Source organism: Bos javanicus, chromosome 11, assembly GCF_032452875.1.
Source record: "Bos javanicus breed banteng chromosome 11, ARS-OSU_banteng_1.0, whole genome shotgun sequence".
Lineage (NCBI taxonomy): Eukaryota > Metazoa > Chordata > Mammalia > Artiodactyla > Bovidae > Bos > Bos javanicus.
This window is the reverse complement of record NC_083878.1, coordinates 74251881-74269298: the sequence shown is the minus strand read 5'-3', so window position 1 is coordinate 74269298 and position 17418 is coordinate 74251881. Positions and strand designations below refer to the sequence as shown.

At 45.3% G+C, this 17418-nt stretch overlaps 1 protein-coding gene across 4 annotated transcripts in view; it reads right to left on the bottom strand.

Moving 5' to 3' along the window:
• Positions 1 to 17418, bottom strand: part of ADCY3 (adenylate cyclase 3) — an 84300-nt gene that overhangs the window by 32744 nt on the left and 34138 nt on the right. For 2 of the 4 annotated variants that reach the window (XM_061433140.1, XM_061433142.1), the window contains one exon: positions 12589 to 12738. The exons of 1 other annotated variant lie outside the window; for it this stretch is intronic. In XM_061433140.1, coding sequence (XP_061289124.1) covers positions 12589 to 12738 — 150 coding nt within the window. Of the gene's footprint in view, positions 1 to 12588; positions 12739 to 13088; positions 13187 to 17418 lie in introns of those variants that run through there. One more of the 4 variants, XM_061433143.1, reaches the window with a different exon arrangement.

The following is a 17418-nucleotide window of genomic DNA, read 5'->3' as shown; positions in this document are numbered from 1 at the left end:
TTAACTTTATGGCTTAGCTCTGTGCTAAATAAACCCTTTACATTTAGCTTCCATAATAAGCATATGAGACAGTGAAAACTTGAATATCTGGTTCTAAACTGCTACATCTGAGAATAAGCTGTGACTTTTATAAGGGTTAACACTTGCAAAACACAGAAGGAGGGAAAAAGACTTGAAGGAATACGCCTCTATCGTATTTTTTCTTTGGACTTGTCTGTTTTGATCAAATATTGTACAATGTATACTGAAAAAGAAAAGAAACTCTTCCAACCTGTGTTCACCTGGCTGTGACTTGACTCAAATAAGAAAACAGTGGGCAACAGCTCACAGGATGCTACCACTGCCTTGGGGCCTGTTCCCTGCAGCTGGGGTTTCCAAACAGACATCTGTGGGGGGAGCTGCAGGAGTTCCAAAACAAAGAAGTCTTTTCTAGATAAACAAGGAAACCTTAAGTGCCTAAGTCCATTCTCATGCATTGCTGAGAGGAGGGTAAATTGTTTGAACTTCTGTGAGACAATTTGGTAATATTTATCAACATTAACTATGTCAGTATGTCAGCAAATTTGGAAAACTCGGCAGTGGCCACAGGACTGGAAAAGGTCAGTTTTCATTTCAATCCCAAAGAAGGGCAATGCCAAAGAATGTCAAACTACTGCACAACTGCACTCATCTCGCATGCTAACAAGACAATGCTCAAAATCCTTCACGCCAGGCTTCAGTAGTACAAGAACTTCCAGATGTACAAGCTGGATTTTAAAAAGGCAGAGGAACCAGAGATCAAATTGCCGACATCTCTTGAATGATACAGAGAAAGCAAGGGAATGCCAGAAAAATATCTACTTCTGCTTCACTGACTACGTTAAAGCCTTTGACTGTGTGGATCACAACAAACGGTGAAAAACTCTTCAAGAGATGGGAATACCAGACCACCTTATCTATCTCCTAAGAAACCTGTATGTGGGTCAAGAAGCAACAGTTAGAACTGGACATGGAACAATGGACTGGTTCAAAATTGGGAAAGGAGTACATCAAGGCTGTATATTGTCACCCTGCTTATTTAATTTATATATAGAGTACATCAATGGGAAATGCTAGGCTGGATGAATCACAAGCTGGGATCAAGATGACTGGGAGAAATATCAACAACCTCAGATATGCAGATGATACCACTCTAATGGCAGAAAGTGAAGAGGAAGTAAAGAACCTCTTGATGAAAGTGAAAGGAGAGTGAAAAAGTTTATTTAAAACTCAACATACAAAAAACTAAGATCCTCACATCCTGTCCTGTCGCTTAATGGCAAATAGAAGAGTGAAAAGTGGTAACAGTGATAGATTTTAGTTTCTTGGGCTCCAAAATCACTGTGGATAGTGACTGAAGCCATGAAATTAAAAGACGCTTACTCCTTGGAAGAAAAGCTGTGGCAAACCTAGACAGCATATTAAAAAGCAGAGATATCACTTTGCCAACAGAGGTCCATATAGTCAAAGCTATGTTTTTCCAGTAGTCATGTACGGATGTGAGGGTTGGATCATAAAGAAGGCTGAGCACTTAAGAATTGATGCTTTCAAATTGTAGTGCTGGAGAAGACTCTTGAGAGTCCCTTGGACTGCAAGGAGATCAAAGAAAATCCTAAAGAAAATCCAGTCAATCCTAAAGAAAAATCCTGAATATTCACTGGAAGAACTGAGGCTGAAGCTCCAATCCTTTGGCTACCTGATGCGAAGAGCCAACTCATTGGAAAAGATGCTGGTGCTGGGAAACACTGAGGGCAGGAGAAGGGGGTGAGAAGATGAGATGCTTGGATAGCATCACTGACTCAATGGACATGAGTTTGAGCAAGCTCTGGGAGATAATGAAGGGAACAGGGAAGCTTGGTGTACTGCAGTCCATAGCGTCTCAAAGAGTTGGACAGGACTTCGTGAATGAACAACAACAGCAACAGCAACAAATCAACATTAAAAATGCACGTGCCTGGTTCCTCAGAATACTAAATACAGAACTACCATATAAGCCGCGATTCCACTTGTGTTTATTCCCAAAGGCTTGGAAAGCTGGGACTCAAAGAGATACTTACACACCAACAGTGCACGGAGGCATCATTCACAAGAGCTGAAAGGTGGATCCCATCAACAGATGAATGGATAAACAAAGTGTGTTATATATATATACTGGAATATTATTCAACCTTAAAAAGGAATGAAATTCTGATACATGCTACAACACGGATGAACCCTGAAGACATTATTCGAAGTGAAATAAACTAGTTACCAAAGGACAAATATTGTAGGATTCTACTTATATGAGGGGGCTTCACAGTGGCTCAGTGGTAAAGAAGCCATCTGCAATGCAGAAGATGTGGGTTCAATCCCTGGGTTGGGAAGATTCCCCTGGAGAAGGAAATGGTAACTCATTCCAGGACTCTTGCCTGGGAAATCCCATGGACAGAGGAGCCTGGTGGGTTGCAGTCCATGGTGTCACAAAAGAGTCAGACATGACTTAGTGACTAAATAAAAACAATAATGTATATGAGGTACCTAGAACAGTCAATTTCATAAAGACAGAAAGTAGAATAGTGATTTCCAGGGGCCAGGGAAGGGGAGGATGAAAATTTAACATTTAATGGGTATAGAACTTCTGTGTGGAATAATGAAAAAGCTCTAGAGGCGAAGAGTGGTGATGGCTGTACAACATTGAGAATGTACTTAATGTCACTGAACTATAAACTTCAAAATGTTTAAGATGGTAAATTCTACCTTATGTATATTACAGTAAATATACATATATATACATATATATACATGTTCACACATATATGTATACACATATAATTTTTAAATGCACTGATCAAGCAATTCCACTTCTAGGTTTTTAGCTTTCAGATATATTTATACATATATAATATGGTATCCCTATAAAGATATCTATTATAGTAATGTTTGCAGTAGCATAGAACTGGAAATAACCTAAATGTCTACTTACAGGAGCCCTTTTAAATAAATGATGTTACCTCCACACAATGGAATTCAACACAGTCACAAAAAGCATGAGGCAATGCAATATGGACTTGGAACCCTCTCTAAGGGACTGGGTGAATAGAGAGTGCAGAAGAGTGAACATACCATCTGTGTGTGAAAAGTCTATACAGGCACACCTCAGAGATATTGTGGGTTCAGTTCTAGAACACTGCAATCACATGAATATTGCCATAAAGTGAGTACATGGATTTTTTGGTTTCTCAGTGCATATAAAAGTTATGTTCACACTATACTGAAGTCTATTAAGTGTACAACAGCATATCAAAAAAAATACTTCATTGCTAAAAATTTTTAACTGTCACCTGACTCTTCAACAAGTCATGATCTTTTTGCTGGTGAGGGCCTTACCTTGATGCTGATGGCTGCTAACTGATCAGGGTGGTAGCTGCTGAAGGTTGGGGTGACTGAGGCAATTTCTTAAAAGAAGACAATGAAGTCTGCAGCATCAGTTGACTCTTTCATAAATGGTTTTTCCATAGCATGTAAAACTTTCAGAACTGGAGTCAATCCTCTCAAACTGGGCTTCTGTTTTATCAACTAAATTTATGTAATATCCTATTACTAAAGTCTTTGATGTCATTTCAACAATCTTCACAGCATCTTCACCAGGAGTAGAATCTATCAAGAAACCACCTTCTTTGCTCATCCATAAGAAGCCATACTTCATCCATTGGTGTCATCAGTAATCAGTCACATCTTCAGCCTCCAGTTCTAATTCTGTCTCTCTTGCTATTTCTACCATGTCTGCATTATTTCCTTCACTGAAGTCTTGAACCCCTCAGTCATTCATGAAGGTTAGAATCAGCTTCTGTTAATGTTGATATCTTGACTTCTTCCCATGAATCACAAATGTTCATAATGGCATCTAAACTAGGGAATCCTTTCCAGAAAGTTTTCAATTTACTTTGCCCAGATCTATCAGAGGGATCACTCCCTACGGCAGCTATAGCCTTACAAAATACATTTCTTAAATAACGAGACCTGTAAGTTGAAATTATTACTTAATCCATGGGCAGAAGAATGGATGTTATGTGGGCAGGTATGAAAAAAGCATAATCTTGTCCTTCTTCATCAGAGCTCTTGGGTGACCAGCTGCATTGTTAACGAGCAGTAATATTTTTAAAGGCATCTTTTTTCTAAGCATTAGGTCTAGATGGTGGGCTTCAAATATTCAGTAAAAATATGCTGTAAACAGACGTGCTGCCATCCAGGCTTTGTTGTTCCATTTATAAAGCACAAGGAGAGGCGATGTAGCATAATTCTTAAGGGTCCTCGGATGTTCAGAATGGTAAATAAGCATTGGTTTCAACTCCCAAGTCACCAACTGCATTAGCCCCTATCAAGAGAGGCAGCTCATTCTTTGATGCTTGGAGTCAGGCATTGACTTCTCCTGTCTAGCTATGAAAGTCCTAGATGACATCTTCTAATAGAAGGCTACTTCACCTACATTGGAAACCTATAGTTTAGTGTAGCCACCTTCATTAATGATCTCAGCTAGAACTTACGGACAACTTGCTGAAGTTGCTGCTTCACCTTCCATTTTTATGTTATGGAGATGGCCTCTTCCTTAGACCTCAGAAACCAACCTCTGCTGGCTTCACACTTTTCTTCTGCAGCTTCCTCATCTCTCTCAGCCTTCACAGAACTGTTGAGAGTGAGGGCCTTGCTCTGGATTAGGCTTTGGCTTCAGGGAAGGTTGTGGCTGGTTTCATCTTCTATCCGTATCACCAAAATTCTCCGTATCAGCCATAAGGCTGTTCTGCTTTCTCAGGAACTTTTCCTTTGCATTCACAACTTGGCTAACTAGTGCAGGAGGCCTAGTTTCTGGCCTGTCTTGGCTTCTGACATGCCTTCCTCACTGCTGCTGCTGCTAAGTCACTTTAGTCGTGTCCAACTCTGTGAGACCCCATAGACGGCAGCCCACCAGGCTCCTCCATCCCTGGGATTCTCCAGGCAAGAACACTGGAGTGGGTTGCCATTTCCTTCTCCAATGCATGAAAGTGAAAAGTGAAAGTGAAGTCGCTCAGTCGTGTCCGACTCTTAGCGACCCCATGGACTGCAGCCCACCAGGCTCCTCCATCCATGGGATCTTCCAGGAAAGAGTACTGGAGTGGTGTGCCATTGCCTTCTCCGCCTTCCTCACTATGCTTAATCATTTCTAGCTTTTGATTTAAAGTGAGAATCATGTGAGTTTTCCTTTCACTTGAAAACTCAGAGGCCACTGTAGGGGCACTGACTGGCCTAGTTTCAATATTGTTGAGTCTCAGAAAATAGGAAGGTCCAAGAAGGGGGAGAGAGATAGGGGAACAGCCAGTCAGTGGAACAGTCAGAATAAATATTATTTATTAAATTTGCTGTATCAGATGGGTGCAGTTCATGGTGCCCCCCAAATAAATACAACAGTGAAAGCAAAAACCCCCAATCACAGATCACCACAGCAAATCTAAAATTAATGAAAAAGTTTGAAATATTGTGAGAGTTACCAAAATGTGACCCAGACACGTGAAATGAGCAAATGCTGTTGGGGGAAAAAAATGGTGCTGGCAGACTTGCTTGGTGCAGGGTTGCCACAATCTTTCTTTTCCTTTCTTTTTGGACACACCACAGCTTGTGGGATTTAGTTCCCCAACCAGGGATTGAACCTGGGCCCTCTGGTCTGGAAAAGACCCCGATGCTGTGAAAGACTGAAGAAAGGAGGAGAAGGGAGCAACAGAGGATGAAATGATTGGATGGCATCACCAACTCAATGGACATGAATTTGAGCAAACTCCAGGAGAAGTGAAGGACGGAGAAGCCTGGCATGTTGCAGTCCATGGGGTTGCAAAGAGTAGACCATGAATGAGCAACTGAAAATAACCCTTCAATAAATAAATAATAACAGGAGCAACAGTGTGTCTTACAGCTGGCATTACAATGGAAGCCCAAGGGAAAGACTCCTTCAAAGGGAAGAAAGTAAGAATCTGGCAACTTAAAATTCTTTATCTGATTAAAAAGTGGCTTTCAAAATTGAAATAAAAATAAACTCTTCTAGCAGTTAAAAATGGGGGAGAATTTAGTGCCAACAGACCTACCTGAAAAGCAGTATTACAAGGAATTCCTCAAGAAGGTGGAAGCACAGCAATGAAGAAGTGGAGTATAATCGAGGGTAAAATATGGGCAAACATAGGTAATGACTATTAGCTGTAAAACAATGATAATTGGGTAAGACTGTTTTGTGGGGTTTAAATATATGTTGAATTAAAATACATTATAATCGAATCACTATGTGGTACACCTGAAACTAAGAAAATACTGTAAATCCACCACATCCCAATTTTTTAAAAACCTGAAATAAATAAATAATAATATACATTACAATGGCTAGAAAATATGGGGGAGGGGGAATTAAGTGTTGTGAATCTTTACATTGTGACCAAAGAGGCAAAAATACTTTGGGGTAGATGCAAATGAGTCATAATTGACATTTATCGATCTTATTTCATTTTTGAAAGGCATTTTGATACATACACATGCTAGGTCAAAAATCAAGTTCCAACAAATTTCACAGGGCTAAAATCATACAGTTCAGTTCAGTCGCTCAGTCGTGTCTGACTCTTTGCGACCTCATGAACCACAGCACATCAGGCCTCCCTGTCCATCACCAACTGCAGGAGTCTACCCAAACCCATATCCATTGAGTCAGTGATGCCATCCAACCATCTCATCCTCTGTCGTCCCCCTTCTCTTCCTGTCCTCAATCTTTCCCAGCATCAGGGTCTTTTCAAATGAGTCAGCTCTTTGCATCAGGTGGCCAAAGTCATACAGAGCATGTTCGTTGACCACAGTCAAATTAACCTAAAAATCAACAATAAAATGATAACTTTTAGGAACTTCCCTGGGGGTACAATGGTTAAGACTCTGTACTCCCAATGCAGGGGGCATCAGTTTGGTCCCTGGTTGGGGAATTATATCCCTCAGGCCACATGGTGTGGCAAAAAAAAAAAAAAGATAACTTTTAAACAGTCCCCAGAAATTTGGAAATTAATTAATGTACTCCTAATGGCTTAAAGCTCAACATTCAGAAAACTAAGATCATGGCATCCAGTCCCATCACTTCATGGCAAATAGATGGGGAAACAGTGGAAACAGTGGCAGACTTTATTTTTCTGGGCTCCAAAATCACTGCAGATGGTGACTGCAGCCATGAAATTAAAAGACGCTTACTCCTTGGAAGGACAGTTATGACCAACCTAGACACCATATTCAAAAGCAGAGACATTACTTTGCCAACAAAGCTCCATCTAGTCAAGGCTATGGTTTTTCCAGTGGTCATGTATGGATGTGAGAGTTGGACTGTGAAGAAAGCTGAGTGACAAAGAATAGATGCTTCTGAATTGTGGTGTTGGAGAAGACTCTTGAGAGTCCCTTGGACTGCAAGGAGATCCAACCAGTCCATTCTGAAGGAGATCAGTCCTGGGTGTCCTTTGGAAAGACTGATGCTAAAGCTGAAACTCCAATACTTTGGCCACCTCATGCGAAGAGTTAACTCATTGGAAAAGACTCTGATGCTGGGAGGGATTGGGGGCAGGAGGAGAAGGGGACAACAGAGGATGAGATGGCTGGATGGCATCACTGACTTGATGCACACGGGTTTGGGTGGACTCCGAGAGTTGGTGATGGACAGGGAGGCCTGGCGTGCTGCATTCATGGGGTCGCAAAGAGTCGGACACGACTGAGCGACTGAACTGACTGAAACAGTTCATGGATCAAAAGTACCTCAATGGATTTAGAAAATATGAATTTTAGAATTTAGAAAACTGAACTAATTGACAACAGAAATATGACATATTGAAACTTGTGGAATAAAGCTAAAGCAACATAATGAGGGAAATCTACAGCAAAAGTACATGTTTTAGAAAAGAAATGCTGAAAAAATTAGCTTTTTAAGTTCCATTTCAAGAAGATAAAAAATAACACCAAAATTAATCCCAAAGAAAATAGAAGAAAATGACAAAGTTAGAAGTATAAATTAATGAAACACGCCATCACCTTCCCAACTCGAAACCTCAAGAGGGCAGGACCATCCTGCATCCAGGCAGTTACTGCAGAAGAGAAACAACAGGTGGCAGATCGGGGCTGGGTACAAAAGTGTGGAAATGAGAATGAGACCCAGCACCTGCCCTTTGCCTCGGTTTCTCCTAAGTGCTTCTCCATCTCACCAGCCAGGACAACAACTACATAGATCACTGGCAACAGGGTGCTCCCATGGCTGGGTTTCCATGCCCACCTCCAGAAGAAGAGGGCCAGCATCGGCTGTGTCTTTCAACTCACTGTACCCCTGCATTGCTTAGAAGGGGTCACTCCTCAGATCTTTATAAAAAAAAATGAGGGGTGGTAGGTGTCAGAAGAAGCCCTGACATAGTGAGCCCTGCGTAGCCAACCCAGCCATGAAAGAAACTAGAATGTCTCCCAAGAAGGTTCTTCCCCAGAGACCAGGGAAATGCTTTAGACAAGCCCTGCCTATAAGCACGGGCTTTCTCTCCTGCCTAATGTAGGTGCTCAGTAAATACACAGTAAGTCGTTTCTGCCTGGATCCTTATTCTGAGCAGTGAGAAGCAGCTGAGAAGGAACTGTCTCTGGGCCTCCTAGACTCTCTTCCCTGCTCACCCTGTCCTGTTCCTGGTGCCAGGAGTTCATATTGACGCACAGCACAGACACACACATAGCCTGTGACCGATCCTTTGGCCCTTTTTTAAAAAATTATGCCATCGGCCAGTTAAAGCAAAAAAAAAAAAAAATAATAACTATGAAAATATAAAGGCTACTGTTTTAAGTCAAAAAAAAAAAAAGAAATGTACAAAAACCCAAAAAGGTGTTTCATTGAAAAGGCTAAAACGTGAATTAACTTTAGTAAAACAGATTAAGAAAAAATTTAAAAATAGAAAGCACAAATTACCAATATCAGTAATGAAAAAAGAAACACAAATCCCATAGACAATGACACATAGAGATAAAATATAACACACGTAGAGCAACAATTTGAAAACCTAGATGAAATGGATAAGTTCTTGAAAAAACAAAAACTTTCCAAAACCCACACAAAAGGAAATGTACATCCTTACTTTTTAGATGGACCAATCTACTCATAAAGAAAAATTCCAGACCAATAGGGCTTCACAAGTGAATTCTTCTAAACATTAAAAGAGTAACCTAAGAGAGGGAACATTTCTCCAGTAAATAAGTTGGCATAACCATGATACCCAAACCTGTCAAGGACAGAGAAAGAAAGTTAAAATGGAAAGCAGATCTCATGTACATAGTCACAAAAGTCCTAAAGAAAAACACGAGCAAATGTTAACTCACAGGTGGCAGAACTTCAGTGCTTTTCTCATCCTCAAAGGGATTGACACAGATTATCCCATTTTATCCGCAAATGTGTTATCATCTACACTTCACATATAGGGAAACTGAGGCCCAAAAACGGAAAGAACTAGCCCAAGGGCACACTCAGGCTCAAGTCCACTTGATGGACATTTACAGGCACCTGCTGCACCCCAGCAAGGCCTGGGGGTCTGTCCCTCCTCTCCCTTTACCTCCCTGGACTCTCATTCCAGGGCCAGTGTCTGCCCTGCTGCTGCCACGCAGCCTGGGCAGACGGCCAGATACCCTCTGGCTACTCCATAGTGTCCAGGAGGCCTGGAGCACACAGGGGTGGTTCTCTCTGCCAGGCCCCAGGCTCCCTGCACTGACCCTGCCAGGAGCAAGCATACGGCCCGGGCATGAGAAAGCAGGCCTAGTGGCCTGACCGTCACCGCTCCCAGCTTCCCAAGTTACAAAGCACTTCTGTCTGTGTTTCTCATTTGACCCTCAGGGAATCCTCAGCAAGATGATGCTCATCAACATCTCTACTTTGGAGTAGCAATACTCCCACTTTGAAGATGAGGAAAGTGAGGCTCTCCAGGGTGGATAACTTGCCCAAATCATCCACACATGGAATAACAGACCCAGGGTGAGACACAGGGCCTTTCTCACCACCCCAGAAGGCCCCCACCAAGCACCGTGGAATGTGATTGAAGATGTCCTGGATTATACACTCTGAGACTGACAAGATCAACACAGATGAGTATGCTCAAAACTGCACAGACTATATAAAAAAGAACCCTCCAGTCTAGCTGAGTGGTGACACACACATTTTTTTTTTAATGTAGAGAACACAGAGGGATGCCTCCACAGTATGAGAGATCAAATGCAAACAAGAATCAAGACAGTATAGAAGGCAGAAATTAAAGAATGCCTTTGAAGGGGCTCAGTAAAGCCAGTAAAGCAGGATTCTTTAAGTTACAGCCGCAGCAGCTCCTCGGTAACGACAGGAAACAGGGCCGAGGAGAAGGGGACAGGTGTGGTGGCCCCTTCTAAAGCCTGTCTTCTGAAAGAGATGAGTCCAAGGCTCAGCTCAGACTCTTCTAGATCTCACTGGTAAACAGAGAGAGAAGGAACACCCCAGGACAGAGGAAGCCAGGACACATCAGCTAAATGAGTCAGTGTGTGCTTTCAAACAGCACTGTCTGGAGAATGTGAGGTTCACCAATGGAACCCCCCGAAACTACTGCCCTGCCCACCTGGGTGGCAGGGTCCATGAAAACAGCAATTTCAGTGAACCTGCTGAGCCCAGAGCAAACAGCACCACCTGAACAGAAAATGACATGGTTCCCAGAGCAGAGAGGCACATATTTTCAACCTACTGAGTTCGTTTATTCAGGGGAAGTCAACCTATGGAGAACAGGAAACTGGTGGATGAAATTTCTGAAGACCTTCAAAAAGCATCTGAGATGAATGCAGACCAAAAACTATTTAAAAGACTGGTACATTGATATGGGAATTACTGCCATAAATCCCACGGATCTTTGTCAAACATCTGGATTGCTGGGGGTGTGGGGTGTGTCAGGATATGTCAATGGTGGCGGTAAGGACAGCTGCACATTGAAGCTTCATGAAGATTAAGGTACTACTTTCCCCAAGTCAAGGGCTGTCCTTTTTCAAAAAAATTAATTAAGCTGCGATTCATGGGGTCGCAAAGAGTCAGACACGACTGAGCGACTGAACTGAACTAAACTGAAGTTGCACCAGCCTAAGTTGCAGCATGCGGGATCTTCAATCTTCGTTGCCATGTGAAATCTTTTATGCAGCACATGAACTCTCAGTTGTGGGATCTAGTTCCCTGACCAGGGACTGAACCCAGGCCCCATGTATTGGGAGTACAAAGTGTTAGCTACCGGATCACCAGGGAAGTCCCAGGGCCTCTCCTTCTTTGCAGAAGTTGTGGAAAGTTTCAACCAAAATTCTATATCCACATGGTAGATTTAGCTGGTGAGTTTATCTTCCTTTCCTTGGCAAGAATACTGGAGTGGATTGCCACGCCCTCCTCCAGGGAATCTTCCTGACACAGGGCTCTAACCTGCATCTCCTGTGGCTCCTGCACTGTAGGCAGATTCTTCATTGTTGAGCTACCAGGGAAGCCCATTCTTTCCCCAAACCTATTTAAACTATATTAAAGACGTGCAATGTGCAAGAATGTTATGTATTTGTGTATTATATGTGTTGGGGAAGGGAGAATTTCTCCATCTATCCCTCTCGAGTCCTTGTGACTGAAGTTATAATAAAGTTTACACAAGACAGATTAACAGGAAAAAAAAAAAAAAAGACTGAGTCACATGAGAGCAGGGAGCTTCTGCGGTGGATGAGGCTGGAGTGAAGCCAGTAAACAGCGTGGGCACAGCAGGCACTTCTCTCAATGGAAAATGTAAACAGTGGGGCCCCAGGGGCTGGGCTGCTTTTACCGTGTTCACAAATGACGTAGCAGGAGAAGGCAGTGGGGAGCTTGCCCTGAGTGCAAAGGAAACAGTGCTCATGGGAGGAGGGATGAGGGGATGACAGACTTCACCCAAAAGGACCCTGAGGCCAGGGAATGTGTCTTCCACCCCAACCCCACTGCAGGGAGCCCTGAGCACACAGTAGGTGGGGAGCATGAATCTGCACAAGAGGGAGTGACAGAGGGATAAGAGTGATGCCTCCAAAGAAACGGTGGTGCTGGAGAAGACTCTTCAGAGTCCTGTGGACTCAAGGAGATCCAACCAGTCAACTCTAAGGAAATCAATCCTCAGTATTCATTGGAAGGACTGATGCCGAAGCTCCAATACTTTGGCCACCTGATGCGAAAAGCCAACTCACTGGAAAAGACCCTGATGGTGGGAAAGACTGAAAGGCAGGAGGAGAAGGGGGTGACAGAGGCTGAGATGGTTGGATCGTATCACCGACTCAGTGGACATGAGTTTGAGCAAACTCCAGGAGACAGTGAAAGACAGGAAAGCCTGGTGTGCTGCAGTCCATCGGGTCGCAAAGAGTTGGACATGACTGAGCAACTGAGCAGCAACAACTCTAGTAAAAGAGAATTCAAACTCCAAGCCCCACTGAGCCCCAGAGACCCAGAAGTAACTGGGCTCACTCCCTTCCGACAGGCCCCAAACTGGGGTCCCAGGCCAGTACCGCCCCACGGCCTTCCCCAGAGAGCCTGACCTGCTGCTGACTCTGCTCCTCCAGGTTCATCTTCACCTCCAGAGACTGGCGGGCCTCCAGGAAGGCCTTGCGGTGCTTGCGGTCTGCCATGTAGTAGGACATGATGCCCACGACGATGGCGCACAGGTAGAGGAAGACGTTGGCCAGAATCTGCATGCCAAGGAGGAGGAGAGGAAAGGACAATGGTCAGGGCCCATCTTCAGGAGAGGGAGGGGACCAAAATCTACCCCCAAGTTGCCCAGGGTCCAGGGAGGTGTCCAGCAGAGCCTCCGGCCTTGAGCAGGGATTCAGATCCCTGGAGTAGACCCTGCCCTCCCACCACGGATGCCTGAAGTTATTCAAGGGTGTGGCTCCAGGCCTGGAAGGCTGGCGGCAGGACCACTGTTCTCCCATCCTCCTTTACATGGTAGCCAAGCTGGCCCATCCCACCCACTGCGAGGCCTGAGTGGTCCCTCCGTTACTCATCCATTTGCCCACTCACTCGTTCAATGACCACTTACCCTTACTTCATAGGTGCATTTAGGCACTGTGCTGAATAGCTGGGGAGGAAAGTGAAAGAGATCTACTGGCCAGGTGTGTATAATCCTAACAGCTACAGGTCATAGGGAAAGTCACAGGAGACCAGAAGAGGTCCTAGGCTGATTGTGTTGTCACAATGCTACCTAACATGTGAATCACAGGTTCCAGACCTCTAGGATTCACGTGCATCCTCTGAGCCAACTCACCTGCCACCTGGTGAGAGGGCGGCCAGCACCAACATCCAGGTCTCAGAAGGAACTACAGCTACAGGAAGCAGAAGAAGGGGTTTGGGATCTAATGTCGGTCCGGTGAGCTCAGTGTACTGGCGCCAAGGGCTTCTTTGGGCATCAAGAGGCTGTTTCCCCAGCCCTGGCACCTGGCAGGCTCCCCTAGGTGTCTCTCGTCCCTAGCTCCCAGAGGCTGCCAGAGGTAACTTTGACTGTGGACCTGACATCCAAACCACATTTCCGGGTGCTGGCTGCTGCCGGCTCCAATCTCTGACCCAACTTGGTCCCATTTGGGGCTGGATCAGGTTCCAATTTCATACTGTTTGTGAGGTTCGCAAGGCAAGAATAATATTTTTTCCAGTAATCATGCATGGATGTGAGAGCTGGACCATAAAGAAGGCTGACCACTGAAGAACTGATGCTTTCAAACTGTGGTTTAGAGAAAATTCTTAAGAGTCCTCTGGACAGCAAGGAAATCAAACCGGTTAATCCTAAAGGAAATCAACCCTGAGTATTCATTGGAAGGGGTGATGCTAAAGGTGAAGCTCCAATATTCTGGCCACCTGGTGCAAAGAGCCAACTCATTGGAAAAGATCCTGATGCTGGGAAAGACTGAAGGCAGGAGGAGAAGGGAGCAACAGAGGATGAGATGGTTGGATGGCATCACTAACTCAATGGACAGGAGTCTGAACAAACTTCGGGAGATAGCGAAGGACAGAGAAGCCTGGCGTCCTGCAGTCCACGGGGTCGCAAAGAGTCAGACACGACTTAGTGACTGAACGACAAAGGTTCTAGTTCCTCCCACTTCTCTAAGAGCCCTGGCTGTGAATCTTTTCCTCCCACTTCTCTAAGAGCACTGGCTGTGAATCTTTTCCAATAAGGCCTGTTTCCAGGTCTGGTGCCTCTTACTCCCCTGAGGCTGCCCCAGGTTCCCTGCCTTGATTCTCTGAGGGCCTGTCAGAGGTGAACAGACCTCTCCTCTCAAGGGTGTGGTTTTTGGAGCAGAAGGTGGAAATTGAGAGGTGGGAAGGGAGATAGAAGTTCTTAGTTCTTGGCCCTAGGAGAAGAAAAGATCAGTCCAGTGGAACATTAAATAAATTCTGAGGTAGGTGAAAAATGCAGGGAAGTCCATTTTAAATTTTTAAGCAAGAAGGTTTAATAGATAATACGGCAAGTTAATTGTAACATTAATTTTCTGAGTATCCTTGGTTATGCTGTATCCCTTCTGTTTTAATGTTTCATCAGGGCTGCTGGTTGATACTAACTAGGAGAATCTACCACCCAGAAAGAAGCTTCCTAAAGAGCTTGTACTTGGCTACCAGTCTGAGCCTGGAGGTGTAGGGGGACACTCAAGAAAGGCCCACTTAGTAATGAATTAACTAGCAGCTGAGACGTACAATAACAGAGGTGTGCTTAGTGCTGATAATCAAGTCACTGGGTGATAATTTCACAAGCTTCTTGGACAGTTGGTTCTGGCAATTAACAATAGCCCGATCTTGGGCCTGGGCAGCTCTGATGGTCTACACCATTTGTAGGGCAAGCAGGTGGGATCTTAAAGTCCTCTGGGACATCTCCTATGCCTTCTTCTGGACCATGACAGCCCATTCCCATGAGCAATCAGTATCAGTATGGCCTCAGGCCACTTTATTAAACACCTGATGATCAAAAAAGCTGCTAATTTATAATTTATGTTCAGTGAGTCAAAGCAAATCACACAGATCACTGGGTCTCAAAGCCAGTCTACTTTGAGGTCCAGGAAACTCCACCAGCCCAGAGGCCACTCTCCATGGTGTCCATGGGGCCTTCGAAATCTGCTTGCTCTCAAGTTCAAGGCTCAGGAAACTAGAGTGTCAAGGTCAGGCTGCTCCCCATGCATACTCATGGAATACTGGCACCCCATCAAAGCCCACAGGAGGGCAGTCGAGATACAGTAGCCACCAGGCCGAGAGTCTGGGGACTGACAGAGCTCAGGGTCCTGGAGGGTAAGGCAGGTGCCACACATCTGGACCCGACACCTGTCAGTGTCAGCAACTGAACCAGGGGCTCCAGACAAGGTGCAATAACCTGGGGCCACCGGCCTGTGTCCGCCCTGGCCAGAGCCAGCCTGGGCTATCACATGGCTGGGGACAGAGCTCCACACTCAGGGGTCTTCCGGACCACTCATAAGGATGGAAGAGGCAGGCTGTGTAAAAGGTACCATGCTGAGATGCTTGCTCCTTGGAAGAAAAGCTATGACAAACCTAGACAGCATATTAAAAAGCACAGCCATTACTTTGCTGACAAAGGTCTATATAGTCAAAGTTATGGTTTTTCCAGTAGTCATGTATGGATGTGAGAGTTGGACCATAAAGAAAGCTGAGCACCAAAGAACTGATGCTTTTGAACTGCAGTGTTGGAGAAGACTCTTGAGTCCCGAGGACTGCAAGGAGATCAAACCAGTCAATCCTAAAGGAAATCAACCCTGAATATTCATTGGAAGAACTGATGTTTAAGCACCAATACTTTGGCCACCTGATGCAAAGAAATGACTCATTGGAAAAGACCCTGATGCTGGGAAAGACTGAAGGCAGAAGGAGAAGGGGATGACAGAGGATGAGATGGCTGGATGGCATCACTGACTTGATGGACATGAGTTTGAGCAAGTTCCAGGAATTGGTGATGGACAGGGAAGCCTGGTGTACTACAGTCCATGGGGTTGCAAAGAGTCAGAAACAACTGAGTGACTGAACTGAACTGAGCTTGTGTCAGGGATCACTGTTATGCATTACCTCCTGAGGCATCCACCAAAGAAAACCAGACTTGCAGACAGACCAGCAGAGAGCAGCTCTAGTGGAGAAGTTCCAAACCAAAGATTATAATCCCAAAACTAGAAGAGGAGTCAGATTTGGTTCATGCCTGGGGCCGTGTAGGCAGGACAGCATTCCTTTCATAGAACTGTACATATTTTAAAATAAAACCCATTTTTGCAATGCCACTTGCAGGAACAGAGTCTAGAAAGTACATTCAAGGGGAGCCCTGGACTCCGGCACTTTCCCTTGCCAGCCAGGTGCTGCCAGGTCAAACAACTAGCTGGAGTTCATTTCATCATCTTTGAGCTGAGGGAGGGACTGACTTATCTGGAAGGTCCCTCAGCCTTGACACTGGTCCTCTGACCTCACTGAGGACAAAGGTTGGGATTGGAGACCTGGTCCCGAGAGGCCAGGGGAAGGACAGCAGGTTGGTTCCAGGTTGGCCAGAGATCCACACTGCCTCTTGTGCCCTGGGCACCCCTGGTCCTGGGAAACCTCACCCCTTCCTGACCTGCACTCTCAGCTGCAGGGACATGGAGGCAAAGGCTGCATCTGCACCACGCGCTGGAGGCTCAGGTGGGTCCTGCAGGTGCTGTCCATGCCAGGGAACCCCCTCCACCTTTCAGTGAGTGCATCTGTTTCTAGGTGATTCTTCCCATAGTCCCAGGCCTTGGGTCTCCTGGAGCTCCCCCAATTCTCTAAACTTGCTTCACCTGAAGAAAAGGCCCTCATGGGGTGCAGCTGCTCTAGTCCACCTGACCTCTCTCGCGTGCAGCCACCGTTCTGAGGCCTGGAAGGAGCTCGGTAACCCCTCAGGGCCAGGCAGAGGTGGAAAGAGGCTCAGCCCACGACAATAGACCAACTCTCAGCCTCCAAATCCAGGACACAAATCCGCCAGGTGATGTTGCCTAGCCAAGGAGACCTCCAGCCAAGGAAGCAGGGGTCTGCTCTGGGGAGGGGCCAGGGGATGCATTGCAACAGGTCCCTTGGGGTGATGGGGGCCCAGCTGCTCCGCCCCAGGTGTGCACAGGTGAGTGGCAGAGCAGGCTGCACGCACTCCCAGTGGACCCCAAAATGCAGCCAGGGCCGGGAGCCCCTGCTCTTGTCCAGTTCCCTTGCCTGTAACACCTGCTCACATCACACCCTTACATTCTAGACACAGGCACGCACCTTACCCCCTCATCTCACTGAATCTTCACAAGGTAAGTGATGTTATTCCGATTTTACAGGAGAAGAAACTGAAATTAAACAAGGACTCAAACTAGAGGATAAGGTTTCTTCCTGCTCACTGAGTC